Genomic DNA, 18,032 nt, shown 5'->3' with positions numbered 1-18,032 from the left:
GTGAAATTAGCAGGTAGAAGACCTCAGAGTAGTAGGAAATAACAGGAATGTATGGGAAACCTACATAGATAAATATGTTGATCTGGAAATTCTGTCGTTCAAGTGTACAGTATTAGATAAAGGAGGTGGAAAGAGCCCTTTTATTAACCATAGAAAGGGAAGATATGATGGAAAGGAATTTAAAGATTATAGTACTTTTTGTTCAATCTCTAAATACAAACATTACGCTCTTTTTGTAGAATTATTATTTTGGCGTTAGCTGAAACCAGTCGTTAAATATTGGGAGGTCTTTCTACCCTCCGCTGGTTAGCGGGAGGAAGGTAGTAGGGGTTGCCTGCCACCCTGCTCACACCAGTACTAACTAAACAGCGTCACTTTTTATTTTGGCTCAGTAGAGTGCAGACATGTCTGACTCCTCTGCCAACCCTAAAATAAATATCCATTTATTTTAAGAACCAGCCTAAATGTTGAAACCATTTTCCCTTTTCTTTTCAGGTTTGACTGCCTGTGAGATCCAGTATGCAGGTTTTCCATGGTGTTGAAGGCTGCCGGTGTGGTACCTTCATGTTTGTTGAGGAGGCAGATCCTCACGGTCTTTTTCCTGCTAGTAGAGGTCACATTTGCACGCTTGAGTCTGCTTGTGTGGAGTGTAGGGAATGGTCGCCCTCCCAATGAAAGAAATTAAGTATGGGAAAGAAGAAGGCAAAGAGGGATCACTCTCCTTCGAGGTTAACCTTTGAAGGGAAGGAACCTTGCTGTATTTCTCCATCTACTTGATCTCTTCTCGATGACTGCTCATTCTACTTCCCCTAGGAGTAGAACAGCACAAGTGGTGGCCATGTGACTCTGGGACAATCTTGCGTGTCGGAGTCCTCTGTTGTTTCCCATAGAGAAACAGCGCTGGCTGACACCAGTTCGTCTTTTGTGGCCTTCCTTGGGGCTCACGGGTTCCATGTAAGGAAAAGTTACAATAGGTCTAACGGTTTGGCATGCGAATGGAGCAGACATCCTCCATAAGTGTTAAATCATCCCCACGAGATTCTGAAGGGAAACCTAAAGAGTCTTCTGCCTGCTCAACCCTTTTGGCCTCCACTTTATTGCCCTGCTTCGGTGGGTGGGTATGAAAAGTTGCGGACAAGTACTCCTTGGAGTGACTTGCTCAGGATCCCTTCGAAGGAACCGAGGGTCTAGCTTCAGCTATGTCTCAAAGGGAGTTCTCGGAATCGAACTTCCAAAGGAGAGAGAAAATGACCTGCCCGTAAGTTTACCACCAGATGTTGAGCAACCTTTCCGTTCGAGGGAGGGCAGTTCTTCACCAAGTGTTGGTCGATCTTCCCTTATGAGGGAAAGGTCTCTTTCACCGGCTTCTGTTATGTAAGCCTCTCGCCTGTGAGGAGCTTTGTCCGATGTAAAAGGGGTTGATTGTTTCTCCTGCCAACAGGAGAGACTGCCTTCTGAGTGGTCTTCCCTTTTGGAGATTCCTCCGAAGGGCATTGGCTTTGTCCATGCCTAGCTCTAGCCTATCAGAGGGCTGGTTTTCAGAGCTGGACAATGATGATGGGAGGCAATTGCTTGCGATCCCTCTCACACGTCATGTCTGTAGAACACAACATAACACTATGCTCTATGCGAGGTCAAGCTTTCATGAGCTTGCCCCCTTAGTTTCTCCTCATCAGGAGAAACATGATTTGCTGCCTATGTGTAAGCGTGTAGCAAGCTGCCTGTTCTCCCTCTCCCTTACGGGGAAGGAAAACAACGCGCTTTTCGCCTACATTAGATAAGGGGAATAGGAGAGTTTTTCTTCTAGACGCGTTAGTGAATAAACGCCATGTTGTGCACTCTAGCTTCTACCAAGGTGGAAGGGTGAGCTCCTCTGCCGGAGGAAGGCGAGCACGCTGTTACTATGCGTATTGCTTCCAGAGAGTTCCTTCACCTTGACGCACGCTGGTGCTATGCATTCTGCTCCTCTCAGGGAGTTTCCTCATCTTCAGACGCACGCTAACCCTGTGTGTGTTGTTCTTTTTAGCGAGTCTATTCATATAGATGCGCACGCGCTAGACACTTAGTCTAGGACAAAGGCGAGCACTACCCCTTCAACATTCCCTACCTCATTAGCGTGCACAGGTAGAATTTGGTTTACCTATACGAACTGATGACAATGCACTCGTGCTATCAGTACTTGCCAATGCTCGCCATCTACGAGATCCATTTTACAATAGAAACTGTGCGTTCCCTCACAAAAGAGGGTAGAGATTTTTTTCTCATACCAATCTCCCTAGTAGACAAGTAGATGGCGGAGTAGCAGGGAAGATGAGCATAAACACGGGCGCGAGCTACCATCTTCTCGCCCCGTTCCTTTCAATGCAACTCCTAAACCAAGGAAGCAGACATGAGAGACTCATTCGGAAACACTTCTATTATAGAAGGATGCTCCTTGGTTTCTTGACCTTGTAAAGGTATCATGAGGTATTACGATGCTTTCTAAACAGCTCTTACATAGCAAAAAGGGACATCTCGGGACAGTTTCCAGCCATTGGGGTTAGGGAGTCTCCTACGTAAAGAGTGTAAGGTTTGTATTTAGTGCCGTAACAAATGACAAATGTGGAATAATTTGTATTTTTCCCAAGTATACAAACCTGAACCTCTTTGCACATACCTATACTGTTCCCTCCATCACTTACCCCAAGAAGACCTGCCGCAATTACAAAGTGACGGTGTTTACCAAGTGCTGGTGTGAGCGGGGTGGCAGGCTACCTACGCTACCCACACTCCCGCTAACCATTGGTGGGTAGTTACACCTCGCAAAATTTAATGGTTGGTTTCGGCTTGCGCAAAAATAATACTCCTACGTAAAGAGCCTCAGGGTTGTATAGTTAGGAAAATTACAAATTATTTACAATTTGTTATTTGTTTAGCAAAATTTTATGCTGTCTGGAACTGATGGCTAATAAAAAACCTAATTTATGAAAATTTCATGATCTTTGATTTGAGTTATCTTCCTCTGCTTTTCAGGGTGGTTGCGTTAGAGTGCTTGAACAGGGAAGTTGGACAAGTGTACCTTTTCAGGCCAAGCTTATAAAATTGTTTGCCATTTCACCAGTTACACTTCATTATGCACCCTCTACACAGTTGAAGCTTTTACCTGGGTAAGTATTTTTTTTTTTCCTTTACTGAAATTAGATACAGAACATGAATTTTACAATTACAGTAGGACATTTTTTGGAAAACTATACAGTAACCTTGTTTATAATGCATTGTATACTGTGCCATTGTTTTAAATTCCATTGAGTGCATTATTTGTATACATTTTTTTGAGTGCACTCTGCACTCTTTTGGCTTTATTTCTCTGCCTCATCTTTTTGAAATTTTTATAATTTAGGTTTAAAAGATCTCCTTTAATGTTGTTACTGTTCTTTGGATATTTTGTTCTGAAAGTTTATTTATTTCCTTATTTCCTTTCCCCCTGGGCTATTTTTGGTTTTGGAGTCCTTCGGCTTATAGCACCGTGCTTTTCCAACTTGGGGCTGTAGCTTATCTAGTAATAATAAGTCGTTACGGCACGTAAGTCTAGTTTCACCATAGTTTAGAAGTCCCCCCATATAAAGTAGTGAAGGTTTCTTTTCTTATAATGACACAGTAGACAACAAAGTAATTACAATCTGCTGTCCTTTAATGTTAACATATTAACAATGACCAATTTACCTTAAACTTGGCATCTCTTCTGCTTATTAGATAAGAAAGGTGGAGTTGGAAGTGACAAACTATTCACTTTATCAGTTTTTTCCCCTCAACATATTTCGTTCAATTCACATGTCAAAGCAGGCTTATTCCCCCCTTTCACAGTACAATACCTGTAAGCCTTTGGGCTAGTTTTTGACAAGTTATCATCTAGGTTAAGGTGCATTGTTGTTCTTGGGTTGGTGAAGCAAGGCATTTGAGTGAGGCGTCTTCCCCTTGCCTTATGATCTTCCCAGTTGTTGGTAGCTCAATTTGTGTCCATGCAGGTTGGCAAATGTAGAAGTACACAACCAAGTACGTCTCAAGACTGGCCCAACTATGTGTTCTTTGTCTTCTCTAATAAGGTGGCAAAGCAAATGTTCAATGCTATCCTAGTAACCTCAGATGATTATAATTCTGCCTACATACACTTCTTTCCTGTTATCTTAACAGGAAAGATAGGATTCCCTTGAACTTTACTTTGAGTATAGGTCAGCATTAGGAACTAAATCTTGGCAGAGGACCCTATCAGTCTCTGCATCCATTCCAGGTCATATTGGAAGTCTCAGGAATTGGCTCTCCCCTGCTTGCTTTCATATATTGAATGTGACTTTTCTGGGTGGTGATTTTCTTTCCTCTCAGGTTTCAGCTTCAAGATCAGATTATTGGGATGGGACCAGTCAAATGTGGAAAAATATCATCAAGGAGAGTCTCTTACTTGAAAGTAAATAATCTTTGTTGCTAAAGGAGAATTTCATTTATTTAACATTAATATAAATAATCATTTTCTTCCCGATGTTAATTGGGCCAGCTCTGCAAGAGTTGAGTTTGTCTCCTTTATATAAAAAATAAAGGAGAATGTGATATGTTACTGTTAGGCAACTGGATGGTACTTTAACACTCCGCTACTCTTAGGCAATTAGGTGATCCCTTACTACTCCTTTACCTATCACCACATAACTACATTGTTATGAAGCTCCAATAACCACTTTCAAGTTACCCCAGGAATATGCTTACATAAAAGATCTGTGTTTGTTTATTAATAAAAAGTCCAAATTACTTTGAAATTTGCTATTTTATTGTGCTGTATAAGTTACTACATTTATGATTTTCAGAGAAAACAATGAATGGGATGCTGCTGCTACCAAATTTGTACAAACAATTTTCCAGCAAAAGCACCAGGTGGACTTTGTTCCTGTTATGATGGAAAGTGATGGTATGTAAAATGTTGAATCTCTTAATTTACACTATAAAATGGGTAATGTTCCTGTCCTAGCAAAAAGTGTTTATTCTTACATATACTGTACTGTAATACAAACCTTCGACCTTTGATATGAATATGACTTCGGGGAAGCTGGAAAAATCCATTAAGCTTTTCAGCGAAATGAACATAGTTGCTTGCCAGGTTGCAGGTAATCCCTACCCACCAGACTGGTAGAGCTGCCTTCACTTTGACAATGGCTGCTGGAGAGTACTGACGTACTTCTCGGCATCTTTATCTTTTGCTTTTCTTTCAGATTGAGTAAATGGTCTGATAGACAGTTGCATTTCAGGGAAATTAATGGAAGAAGACAAGGATATAAAGTATTTCCTGATAATTGTAATTGTGTGACCATTTCAGGTGCTACCTGCTGTTAGCCAACATAGTTGTTCTTGTTGAGTGGCATGTCTGATGCTGTTCTATCCTTCGTTGGTTTTCCTTAGACATGCTGATGCTCTGTCGGAAGATGAGTTCCATTACTGCTGATAGTAAAGGGTAGGGATGATGACATTCTTTACTTCAGTGTATGCCAATCCCAGAAGGTGCTAAGGATATATAATCCAGTTGTGCTATTTTGGTCTCTTTCCCCGTGAGAGGATCATCATTCCTTCACAACCCCAGAGAAGACGAACTTCAAGTTCTCCCTTCTCCCTTACTTCATCTCTGTTGAGTCGTCACAGTAACTTCTGAAGAAGGATGACTAGAAGAGGCCATCGTAAAAGTCCAGGAAGTCCAATCAGTAGTATTCATCGACTCGTAACTCGTACCATTTCTCTCTCTGTGGAAGAGACAATGTGGTACTAGGAGCCTACCTTCTTGAGTGAGTACGGATCTGTCTGACTCTTCGGAGTCTCAGTCTGGTTCCTTTGCAGAGTTTTGTGGGAGGAGCAGTGTTATACTAAAAATTGAGGCAAGGCATGAATGCTGCTGGTCAGGACGCAGAGCCTTGGTCTTGCCCTCTCGGGTCCCTGGACACTTCAGTGATTCCTCCATGCCCATGAACTACTGCCTCAAGAGATCTGATAGAGGTGTTGAGGCCCCTGATCGAAATCATCTCCACAAGCACGAACACCTGCATGGGTACAACCTTTGTCACGAACGATAATCTGTGCTCAAAATTATACACGGATACGATCATTCACGCCTATGATCATTTATGCCCTCTTGTGTGATGGCTCATATACACAAACTTCCATGTGCACAAGCCTCACAAACATTGTCATCAATTTGCTCAAAAGTCTATGTTCACAATTGATGGAGTACCTGCAAGTAAGATATGTTTTCCCATGGCGGGCAGGCGCCAAGTGAGTGTGCCGGTTGCAGAGAGCAACCGAGTCGGTCTGTATCTGAGGGCTCATTAAACCACATGTCCCAACCATCGTGTGTCTCTTGTCCTGCCTTGACATCCAATATGGCGCAGTGATTCTCAAGGACCAACGTGACCCTCACCATGCCCTTCCAGCGCCGCTCAGTGCAGTCCACCCCAAGGGCCGCACGCCCCGTCGTCCTCCGTGGACTCGTCCCTGCCCTGCAAGAAGCCAGGCAGGCCATGGCGGCACAGCAGCAAATGATCAACGTTCTCCGTGACCGGCTTTCGACACATGCTACCCCTGCACCTCGTGTCCCTGCCTCTGCAGCCCCGAAGAAGTGCGAAATTGAGCTGAAGCCCGCCGCTTTCAGGTCCTGGAGGAGGTCGATGGAATGCTGGATCGAACTGTGCAGACTACCGCCCCACGAGGTCGTCCACCACATCAGGCTATACTGCACACCCCCTTTACAACGGGCGCTGGATGCCAGATTCACCTCACAGGAATGGAGCAACCTCACCGCCACGGAAGCCATGGATTTTATTCGCGATATTGTGTTGCGTTCTACAAACCGTGCTGTGTTATGGTCGGAGTTTTTTAATGCGGTACAAGGCCCAGGAGAAAGTGTCAGTGATTACTTTTTAAAGTGTTCTCAAAAGGCCACCGATTGTAATTTCCAGTGCCCTCAGTGTCAGTGTAATCTGGCTGAACATGTATTACCTGCACATTGTGGTTGCATTACTGACAGCTATGTACCTGTCTTTCTATTCTCGCACCTGCATATTTTTTTTTATTGCCTTTGCTTTTCATATTATCCTATGAACATGTATTACCTGCACATTGTGTTTGCATTACTGACAGCTATGTACCTGTCTTTCTATTCTCGCACATGCCCCCAATTTAATCCATGTTTATCCATGCATTATTTTTTATCATTGCCTCTCCATGTATACCCATGTATTAATCTCGGGGGGGATGATGGAGTACCTGCAAGTAAAATATGTTTTCCCATGGCGGGCAGGCGCCAAGTGAGTGTGCCGGTTGCAGAGAGCAACCGAGTCGGTCTGTATCTGAGGGCTCATTAAACCACATGTCCCAACCATCGTGTCTCTTGTCCTGCCTTGACATCCAATAACAATCATCCTCACACTAGCTTCACGTGCAAGATTATCCACAAACACAATCATCCTTGCTAACCGCCACCTAGCAGACAACTATGTTTATCTTGTTTAAAATCCTAACAGATGTTTCCAGCTTCTTTGAAGTTATACTCCTATTAATGATCTCAGGTTTGTTTAGTTAGGAACTACAAATTGATTAAAAAAGATTATACTGTATTTAGTTAGGCAGATGTGAGAGATATTTAGCAAAAGGTAAGGATGTGTATGTTGCGTTTATGGATCTGGAGAAAGCGTATGGTAGAGTTGATAGGGAAGCAATGTGGAATTGGATGGTGTTATATGGAGTTGGTGGAAGGTTGTTGCAAGCAGTGAAAAGTTTCTACACAGGTAGTAAAGCATGTGTTAGGATAGGAAATGAAGTGAGTGATTGGTTTCTGGTGAGAGTGGGACCGAGACTGGGATGTGTTATGTCACCGTGGTTGTTTAATTTGTATGTTGATGGAGTGGTGAGAGAGGTGAATACTCGAGTGCTTGGACGAGGATTGAAACTGGTAGACGAGAATGATCATGAATGGGAGGTAAATCAGTTGTTGTTTGCGGATGATACTGTACTGGTTGCAGACGCGAAACAGAAGCTTGGCCGATTAGTGACAGAATTTGGAAGGGTGTGTGAGAAAAGGAAGTTGAGGGTTAATGTGGGTAAGAGTAAGGTTATGAGATGTACAAGAAGGGAAGGTGGTGCGAGGTTGAATGTCATGTTGAATGGAGAGTTACTTGAGGAGGTGGATCAGTTTAAGTACTTGGGGTCTGTTGTTGCAGCAAATGGTGGAGTGGAAGCAGATGTACGTCAGAGAGTGAATGAAGGATGCAGTGTTGGGGGCAGTTAACATGAATGTAAAGAAAGTTCTGTATGAGAAAGTGATTGTACCAACTGTGATGTATGGATCAGAGTTGTGGGGAATGAAAGTGATGGAGAGACAGAAATTGAATGTGTTTGAGATGAAGTGTCTAAGGAGTATGGCTGGTGTATCTCGAGTAGATAGGGTTAGGAACGAAGTGGTGAGGGTGAGAACGGTTGTAAGAAATGATTTAGCAGCTAGTGGATATGAATGTGTTGAGGTGGTTTGGTCATGTTGAGAGAATGGAAAATGGCTGTCTGCTAAAGAAGGTGATGAATGCAAGAGTTGATGGGAGAAGTACAAGAGGAAGGCCAAGTTTTGGGTGGATGGATGGAGTGAAGGAAGCTCTGGGTGATAGGAGGATAGATGTGAGAGAGGCAAGAGAGCGTGCTAGAAATAGGAATGGCGAGCGATTGTGACGCAGTTCTGATAGGCCCTGCTGCCTCCTCCGGTGCCTTGGATGACCGCGAAGGTAGCAGCAGTAGGGGATTCAGCATTATGAAGCTTCATCTGTGGTGGCTAACGGGGGAGGGTGGGCTGTGCCACCCTAGCAGTACCAGCCGAACTCGGTTGAGTCCCTTGTCAGGCTGGAAGGAACATAGAGAGGAGACGTTCTCTTTTTTGTTTCATTGTTGGTGTCGGCTACCCCCCAAAATTGGGGGAAGTGCCTTGGTATATGTATGTATGTATGTATATTTAGTTAAGAATCCTATTTACCAAAGAGGGCATCCAGTCATTTTATATTTGATACTAGTAATTATAAAGTAGATTTATGTGCTTAAACTTTGTTTGCAATCACCAATTGCAGTTATATCCTTATTACAAGTGCATTGTTACTCCACTTCTCTATTTTTTTTAAGGTTCCATACATGGATTGCTGACCTTGAACATGAAGCTCAGTGATTGGGCAGCAGTCCTGCAGTCTTTTCCATCAATGTTGCCCGAATTGCTGGAAGTCACTACTAAGCAGAAAAAAAACCACTCTGGAAACTTTGAAGAAGACCTGGCCCGGATTTTAGTTAGCCTGAACTTTGCCAGTTATGAACGTGAGCTTTTGGAAGGATTTGACAGGATTAAAAATGGGGTGGAAGGTCAGTCTATTTTTAATCCTTGAGTGGAGGTTAATTCTTTTCAGGATTGCAATTAATGAATTTTGGACACATTATTATCTTTGTCTTTGGCACTTTGCAGACCCAAACTAAATAGCTTATGTTGATTCAAGATCGTGGATGATTAATTTGTTGAATAGTTTAATTATTGAGGAATATTATAACTTTTTCCCTGCTGTGTTTCAAACATTAAACTGTTTGTAATTACCTAAAAAGAATTTCAGTTTTCAAGAGGTAAATTTCAAAGATTATGAATATTCATGCATGTAACAGATTACAAATACTGTAGATAATTTAACCCACATTGCTTGACCAAATTCCTTTGTGTTGCCATGAAATACACATTCATATGTACATAGCCTATATAGAATTGCTTCCTCAGAATGTCTAGGAATATCATCCAAATCCCTGTAGCTCCATTTACTTTCCTCTAATACTGAATGTTCTTCATACGTCAGTCACTGCTTGCTCCTCCGTAACTCCTTTCTCATCTTACAGCTTGCACCAAAATCTCTGGCCCTTTCATACATTCAACTTATTAGAATATTAAACTCATGAAGATATAACACCCTAATATCAAAATTGTCTTAGCTTTATATCCAAAACAGGCTTTAATTTCAATTAGTATCTTTCAACGAGGTACTTCAAGGACTGTGCATCCTCAGTGCCTTTTACATGTCATTTCTTAGCTCTTTCATAAGATTTATGTAGTTCCAGATGAGTCACTTCCAGCTTTTCCCTTTACTCTCAAACCTCTGTTGTAATAATTTTATGGTAAGAATTTGATCCATACAACTTCCTTGAGTAGACTTGCCTTACAAAGACAATTTCTTATTTGTTGCGTTGTGTGTCTGTGTCAGCTGACGAAGGTCAAGTGTGGCTTGTCTTGTTTCTTTTAGGAGGCACCGTAGATTGAGGAACTTTGCTTATAGTTCATAAAAAGGTAGATTTGGTTTATAATTATATACTGTATTGTCATTAAACTTATGATGTAGAATGAGATGAAAAGTGCGTAGATTGCAGTACTTTTCTTTTAAAATATTTTTCTATGCTTTCAGGTGTGCCATCTAATCAAATGGATTACAAAAAGGACAGAAATTTAAAGTCTCGTTTATTAAAGAGCAAGACTCGAGAATTCAACTGTGAAGAGACAAAGCATGGTGTGGCAAAGGTAATATTCTGATATTGTTGTGTCTATAAAGTTTATTTTTAAAACTTGAAATAGAATTTTTATGCAAACCCATTGATGGTAGAAAGGCCAAATTATAAATATCATTTACCAAGACATGCCATTTCTAAAAAGCATAAGACAAGAGAAGATGCCAGAGCCAGAATGACACTGCCGTGTTTTTGGAGGCCATGTTTCCTTCATTTATGTGTCAATAAGACGACAATAAAGTCCTTCTGTCACAGTGACAGATGGATCTCACAAGACAGTGAAGGTCATTTGAATTGTTATGTCAAAGCTAAAATGGCAAATGGAGGAATGGTGGAGTCTTGAGTTCTGGGTATCTGGGTCTTGGCAACAGAATCAGGAGCAACCTACTCTGGTATGGGAAACTCATTCAGAACAATAATATAATTTGTAAGGGACCTATAGCTTTGGAAGTTCAGGGTTACTCATGAGAGGCAGAGTCAAGACACTGGACAACATAGTAGTGAACATGGGTGCAGTGCCCAAGCCCCCTCTCCATCAATCTAGGACCATGGAGGGCCTGGTAATCGCTGCTGTTGACTCGGCAGGTAGACCTATAGGCTCTCCCAAACCCCCCATCCTAGCTCACAAAAAAAGTGATAGAAACAATATTAGAACTATTGGTCTTGAGCAAGGCTCTAACTCCAAACTCAAAGACACACGCACCCGAGTTCAAGACTTTCCCCATCCATTTGCATCATGAAACATCAGTAGGTTATCAAAAAGAGATGCTTCTTGGTCCCATTAGTGCTTTGCTGGGCTATCTGAAGACCACTTGCCCTCTCGTGCTTGAGTGTCAGTAACTCTTCCTTATCACTGGCATAACCAAAAAAGAGATATGAATAGTCTATTTCTTGATTTTTGAGTCTTATCAAAGAGCATATTTTGCAACTTTTGAGGGGTTCGAGGTACCAGCTTGGACCTAAGCTCACCAAATCAAGGGTAAAGATCCCACTTAAGACTGAAAAATCTTGCAGTCGGACAGGTGATCAAGTTGGGATCGACAAACAACCTTCACAGCCTTCTATTCAAGGAAGTATACCCACAAGTCCTTCAACACTTTAATTTTTGGCCCTGTCATGGCAGCTCTAGCAGTTGCGTAGCCAGCCCAGCACCCATACAGGACAGGATACCTGTTGTTTAGGATAACGTGTTTGATGTAAGTCTAAAGGAAAGGTAGAGTGACTGGCTCTTCTACTGCTTCTTTTTTTCCCCACACTGTGGTTTGTAGCATTTATATCATTATATGCTGGATCTGACATTGATGTTGGTAAGCTACATTTCTTAGCTCCATTCTCATTGGACTGGATCAGGATCAATAAGTAGTAGTTCTCCCACATATTCTTTACGGAAGGAGTAAGGTGGAATGAATACCTAGCCATTGGCCATCATGCACCAGGTATTTCATTCCAAACTGCACCACCTCTTTTGGAGAGAACTATGCCTTCATCGACCCAGTGCCAGGTACTTTACATTACTTTACTTCAAGGCTGCTTTTTTGGTCCTATAGAGCAGAGGAACCCTACTCTCTACATGACCTCAAGTCATTTCATCATATTCGTTTGAAAGCATTCAACATTCCACACTGCATATTGCTCGGTTATTGTCAAATCCACAATATCAAGCATTTTCAGAACAAGAAAGTCTTCAGTTTACTCTTGAAAGACTTAATATCTTCAGTCTTTCGAATATCTAGTGGGAGCTTAATTTATAGTCTGGGGCCGCATATTTAAAGGCTCTAGAGCCTACAGTGGACATATATCTGGGTTCTAATAATATGAAACCATCTGTAACTATTTCCGTGTCAAGTGAACAGTTAGGAGGTTGCTGGAGTCATCTCCCTTGCTCCTGTATGGGACCAGGAAGATCAGCATATCCTAGGAAGAAAATGAACTAACCAGTCCAGTTTTTGTGGGGTCTTCCTACCCACCAATAAGTGAGGCTCCCTGTTTTAAAGAATGAAAATCTTGTTAGAGCAAATAGAAAAAACTTTGAAAAGTCCTTTAAAGAAAAACTTTCCACCTCAACCACCCTTCTGTCCTGAGCCGAAGGTTAAAAGGGAAGTCTGTCAGGAGTGCAGGTGGGATTAATCTAAAGTCTTGCCACCTGTCATTAACTACCCTGTTAACAATTTCAACGGCTGTTCGAGCTTTACTGAAGATAATTCTGCTATTCTAAAGGGTTCAGGTTTGTAGAGATAAGAAATGTACAGTTTTAAATATTTAACTTAGCCGGTGAATATATAATAGCTGCAACTCTGCGGCTCGACAGAAAACACACTCAAAAAACTCGCGAGCGATCGCTATGAAGGTTGCGGGTTTGCCCACCAGCGCCAACTGTCGGCCAGATACCACTCTTGCATGTAAATAAACCCTTCAATTCTTCTCTGTCGACGTTGACGACAAGACGTATCAATACTGGCTGTAGAACCTGGAGTTTTCTCAACATATTTGGTGAAGTACTTCATTTTGGTTTGAGCTTTCGCAGTGCAGGTGTTTTATCTTCATCTTAAATCTTGAACTCGTTTTTGGATAGATTTAATTTTTGATTACAAGAGAGAGAGTATGGACTTTCTTTGACTTTTAAATGGCCGACCCTTCCCTTAGACGGAAGTGTGTTTTAGGCTTTTAGCAATTATCTTATCACGTTATAAATTGATTATAGATTTTCCTCTATATATTTTATATCTCAACCACCTTTATTAGGCCTCTTCGATTAGCTTTCCATTTATAATAAACATCAAAATAAATTTAATGATTTGTTTATATGCGACCTTTCCTGAGAGTAGGCGGTCCTAACTTGGAAACCGAAGTTAAACAACGTTGAGCCCTTTTCAATCGTAAATAACTTTTACAGAGCTAATGATTTAAAACTTATTAAATGAAATATATTTAAGTAAATATTTTATGATAGTTTTTTTCTTTGAATAGTCTTCGTACTGTTTCAAGATGAATACTAACGTTTAGTTTTTTTATGCTACGCAGTTTGCGCTCTATCGTTACGATAGAGAGAGAGAGTATCACGGTTTCACTTTGCAGAAAGAGTAAATCGATTCTGACGTTTTGTTCTTTTTTCTTTCAAAGCTTAAATGTTTTTAAAGACTATTTTAAAGGAACTTTTAATTGAAAAACCTTTCAGTTTTTTCCTTTGGTTCAAATAACCTGTTTATTGACGAAAGGTAAGTGGACTCTTCTCTTCGGTGAGAGAGAGAGAGAGAGAGAAGAGAGAGAGAGAGAGAGAGAGAGAGAGAGAGAGAGAGAGTGTGTGTGTGTGTGTGTGTGTGTGTGTGTGTGTGTGTGTGTGTGTGGTTTTGACTGCCCAGTCTAGGCGGTCAAAGCAGTCTCGAGTGGACGCTGTGCGTCCTCACGCACCTGTTGTTGTTGACAGTTCACAGACTGTCAAGCAGTTACATGACGTTGCGTCCCGGTCCGCTACTAATGCACCAGTGCGTGTGGACTCTGCTTGTAAAGCATTGCCACCACGGTAGGTCTCTCCCTTGCTTGAGACTCTATTATCGGACAAGGTTCCTTCAGATGAGGAAGTTGCTGTTCCCCCTCCTACTGATATTCCCTTGAGACTCTGTCAGACGGAGAGGAGCCTAAAGCTGCTTAGCCCTCTATGGACTTTAAATAAATCATGCTAATTTTTAAGGATCTTTGTCCGGATCTTTTTGTAACTGCTGCTCCTCGTCTCGCCTAAACGTCAGAGCTTACACTAGGCCTAGCTACTTCGAAGCCGTTGTTTTATAAGCTAGTGCTCTCCTCGCTCTTCTAAGAGAGCTTTACGTTGCTAGGCGACTGGTTTATCACCAGGAGGAGTTTGGGGGAGACAGCCTTTGCTTTCCCTTCTTTTAAACTGGCTTATAGAGCAAGAGTCTGATATGACATGAGAGAAGTTCTCGGCTTGGGAGTTCCTGCCTCTGCCCAGATAGACTTCTCAAACCTCATAGACTCTCCCTGACGCCTGGGCATGAGACGCTCCAAGATTTTACAGGTCGACTTCACAGCTATTTTCGAGCCTTTGAAGTTTTGCTGTACAATTATGTCATGCATAAACAAGGCTTTCAGGGATGGCTCCAATGATCTGACAGCCACGTTCTCTGCAGGAACAAGTCCCTCAGGGATGCTCCAATGATTTGGCAGCCATGTTCACTGCAGGAGTACGTAAGAGGCAAGGTGCGCTCAATGTGTTCATTGTCAAGACAAACTTCACGATGAAGTCTACCAGGCTGTCTTGACAGCATTTATGGAAGGCGACTGGATGGTCTCTCTCGACCTTCAGGAGACATACTTCCACAATCCTATACACCCCGGATTCCCAACCGTTTCTGAGGTTTGTTTACAGGAACGTGGGGTACCAGTTTCGAGCCCTGTGCTTTGGCCTCAGTCCTGCGCCTCTCGTGTTTACGAGGCTCATGAGGAATATGGCAAAATCCCTCCATGTATCGGGGATCCGAGCCTCCCTGTACTTGGACGACTGGCTTCTCAGAGCATCATCCAGTCTTCGCTGTCTGCAGGATCTACATTGGACGTTGAGTCTGGCCAGGGAGTTGGGACTTTTGGTCAACCTAAAAGTCCCAACTGATCCCAGTCCCAGATTATTCTATATTTTGGGGATGGAAATTCGCAGTCAAGCCCTGCTCGAAGTCCAACTAATGCTGAAACGAAACGTTTATTCAGTCAGGAGTTGGAACAGTCTCGTAGGGACTCTCTCATCCCTGGAGCAGTTTGTCTCACTAGGGAGACTACACCTTCTGCCCTCTCCGGTTCCATCTAGCCTCTCACTGGAACTAGGACAAGACATTAGAGACGGTATCACGTGTTGTCCTCAGACGCGTCGGGTTTGGGTTGGGGTGCGAACACTGGACGGTCGGGAATGCTCGGGTCTGTGGACCTCAAGTCAGAAGAGCATGCACATCAACGGCAAGGAGCTATTAACAGTCCCACTTGGCCTTGATGATATTAGAAAGCTTCTTCGAAACTTAGTGGTTGAGGCAACTCAGACAACACCACAACTTTGGCGTACATCTCCAAGCAAGGAGGCACACACTCCTTCACGCTGCTCGAGATTGCAAGGGACCTTCTCTTATGGTCAAGAATTCGAGCATCTCCCTGTTGACGAGATTCATCCAGGGGGACTTGAACGTCTTGGCAGACTGTCTCAGTCGGAGGGGTCAGGTGATACCCACGGAATGGGACCCTCCACAAGGACGTGGGCAAGAGTCTTTGGGCTACTTGGGGTCAACCCACCATAGACCTCTTTGCCTCCTCGTTGACCAAAAGGTTACCAATCTATTGCTCTCCAGTCCTAGTTACAGAAGCAATCTACATAGACGCGTTTCTACTGGATTGGTCCTTTCTGGACTTATATGCATTCCCACCATTCAAGATAGTCAGCAAGGTACTGCAGAAGTTCGCCTCTCATGAAGGGACAAGGTTGACGTTGGTTGCTCCCCTCTGGCCCGCGAGAGAGTGGTGCACCGAGGTACTTCAATGGCTGGTAGACTTTCCAAGAAGTCTTCCTCTAAGGGTAGATCTCTTACGTCATCCCCACGTAAAGAATGTTCATCAAAGCCTCCCCGCTCTTCGTCTGACTTCCTCTTCAGACTAGCGAAAGACTCTCAAGAGCTAGAGGCTTTTCGAAGGAGGCAGCCAGTGCGATTGCAAGAGCTAGGAGAGCTTCTACCATTAGAGTATACCAGTCGAAGTGGGAAGTCTTTTGAGACTGGTGCAAGTCAGCATCTCTGTCCTCGTCCAGTACCTCTTTAGCCCAAATCGCAGATTTTCTTTTACATCTGAGAAAGGTTCACTCCCTTTCAGCTCCCACGATTAAGGGCTACAGGGGCAAGCTGGCTTCGGTCTTTCGACATAGTGGCTTAGATCTTTCCAACAATAAAGATCTCCAAGATCTCCTTAAGTCTTTCGAGACCTCTAAGGAACGTCGTTTGGCAACTCCTGGATGGAACTTAGATGTGGTCCTAAGGTTCCTCATGTCAGACAGGTTTGAGCCATTACAATCAGCCTCCCTGAAGGATCTCACCCTCAGACACTTTTCCTAGTGTGCTTGGCTTCGGCTAAAAGGGTCAGTGAACTTCATGCCTTCAGTAAGAACTTCGGCTTTTCTACAGAAAAAAGCACTTGTTCACTTCAACTTGGTTTCCTGGCCAGAAATGAACTGCCTTCCTCGTCCTTGGCCTAAATCTTTTGATATTCCTTGCTTATCAGAGATCGTAGGCAACCGAACTGGAAAGAGTATTATGTCCTGTTAGAGCTCTTAAGTTCGATTTAGCTCGTACTAAGTCATTACGAGGGAAATCTGAGGCATTATGGTGCTCAGTTAAGAAACCTTCATTGCCTATGTCAAAGAATGCTTTGTCATATTTTATCAGTATTTTTTTAATACGAGAAGCTCATTCTCACTTGAATGAGAAAGACCGATGTTTGCGCTTAAGGTTAAGACGCACGAAGTTAGAGATATAGCAACCTCCGTGGCCTTCAAGCAAAATAAATCTGCAAAGTATTATGGACGCGACTTTTTGGAGAAGCAAGTCAGTGTTCGCGTCATTTTACTTAAAAGATGTCCAGACTCTTTACGAAGACTGCTACACACTGGGTCCATTCGTTGCAGCGAGTGCAGTAGTGGGTGAGGGTTCTACCACTACACTTCCCTAATTCCTAATCCTTTTAATCTGTCTCTTGAAAGGTTTTCAATATTGTTTTATGGGTTGTTCGGAAGGCTAAGAAGCCTTTCGCATCCTGGTTGATTTGGCGGGTGGTCAAAGTCATTTCTTGAGAGCGCCCAGATTAGGGGTTTGATGAGGTCCTGTTGTATGGGTTGCAACCCTTGATACTTCAGCTCCTGGGAGTCTTTCAGCATCCTAAGAGGATCGCTGGGCTCCGTGAGGAAGACAGACTTACAAGGCAGAGTAATCGTCTAAGTCAACTTCCTTACCAGGTACCTATATATTTTGGTTTTGTTATATTGATAACTGTCAAAATGAAAAAACTCTTAGCTTATACGCTGTAAACTTAATTAACTCTGGTCTCTACCCACCGCCTTGGGTGTGAATCAGCTATTATATATTCACCGGCTAAGTTAAATATTTAAAAATGATAATTTAATTATAAAATAAATTTTTTGAATATACTTACCCCGGTGAATATATAAATTAAATGACCCTCCTTTCCTCCCCAATAGAGATGCAGCGGGACGAGAAGAATTGAAGGGTTTGTTTACATGCAAGAGGGGTATCTGGCCGACAGTTGGCGCTGGTGGGCACACCCGCAACCTTCATAGCGATCGCTCGCGAGTTTTTTGAGTGTGTTTTCCTGTCGAGCCGCAGAGTTGCAGCTATTATATATTCACCGGGTAAGTATATTCATATGCTCGAGTGCTTGGACGAGGATTAAAACTGGTACTGGTA

The 18,032-nt window shown here is 42.8% G+C and overlaps 1 protein-coding gene across 2 annotated transcripts in view; it reads left to right on the top strand.

Annotated features, from left to right (window-relative positions):
- The window catches only part of LOC137632972 (putative ATP-dependent RNA helicase TDRD12), a 99,140-nt gene that overhangs the window by 28,574 nt on the left and 52,534 nt on the right, over window positions 1-18,032 (top strand). For both annotated transcript variants that reach the window (XM_068365111.1, XM_068365110.1), the window contains exons 5-8: window positions 3,013-3,146; window positions 4,833-4,933; window positions 9,166-9,396; window positions 10,473-10,585. In XM_068365111.1, the coding sequence (XP_068221212.1) occupies window positions 3,013-3,146; window positions 4,833-4,933; window positions 9,166-9,396; window positions 10,473-10,585 (579 nt within the window). The remainder of the gene's footprint in view (window positions 1-3,012; window positions 3,147-4,832; window positions 4,934-9,165; window positions 9,397-10,472; window positions 10,586-18,032) is intronic.

Source organism: Palaemon carinicauda, chromosome 42 (assembly GCF_036898095.1).
Source record: "Palaemon carinicauda isolate YSFRI2023 chromosome 42, ASM3689809v2, whole genome shotgun sequence".
Lineage (NCBI taxonomy): Eukaryota > Metazoa > Arthropoda > Malacostraca > Decapoda > Palaemonidae > Palaemon > Palaemon carinicauda.
Note: the sequence above shows the minus strand (reverse complement) of the source record. Positions and strands in the feature narration are given on the sequence as shown.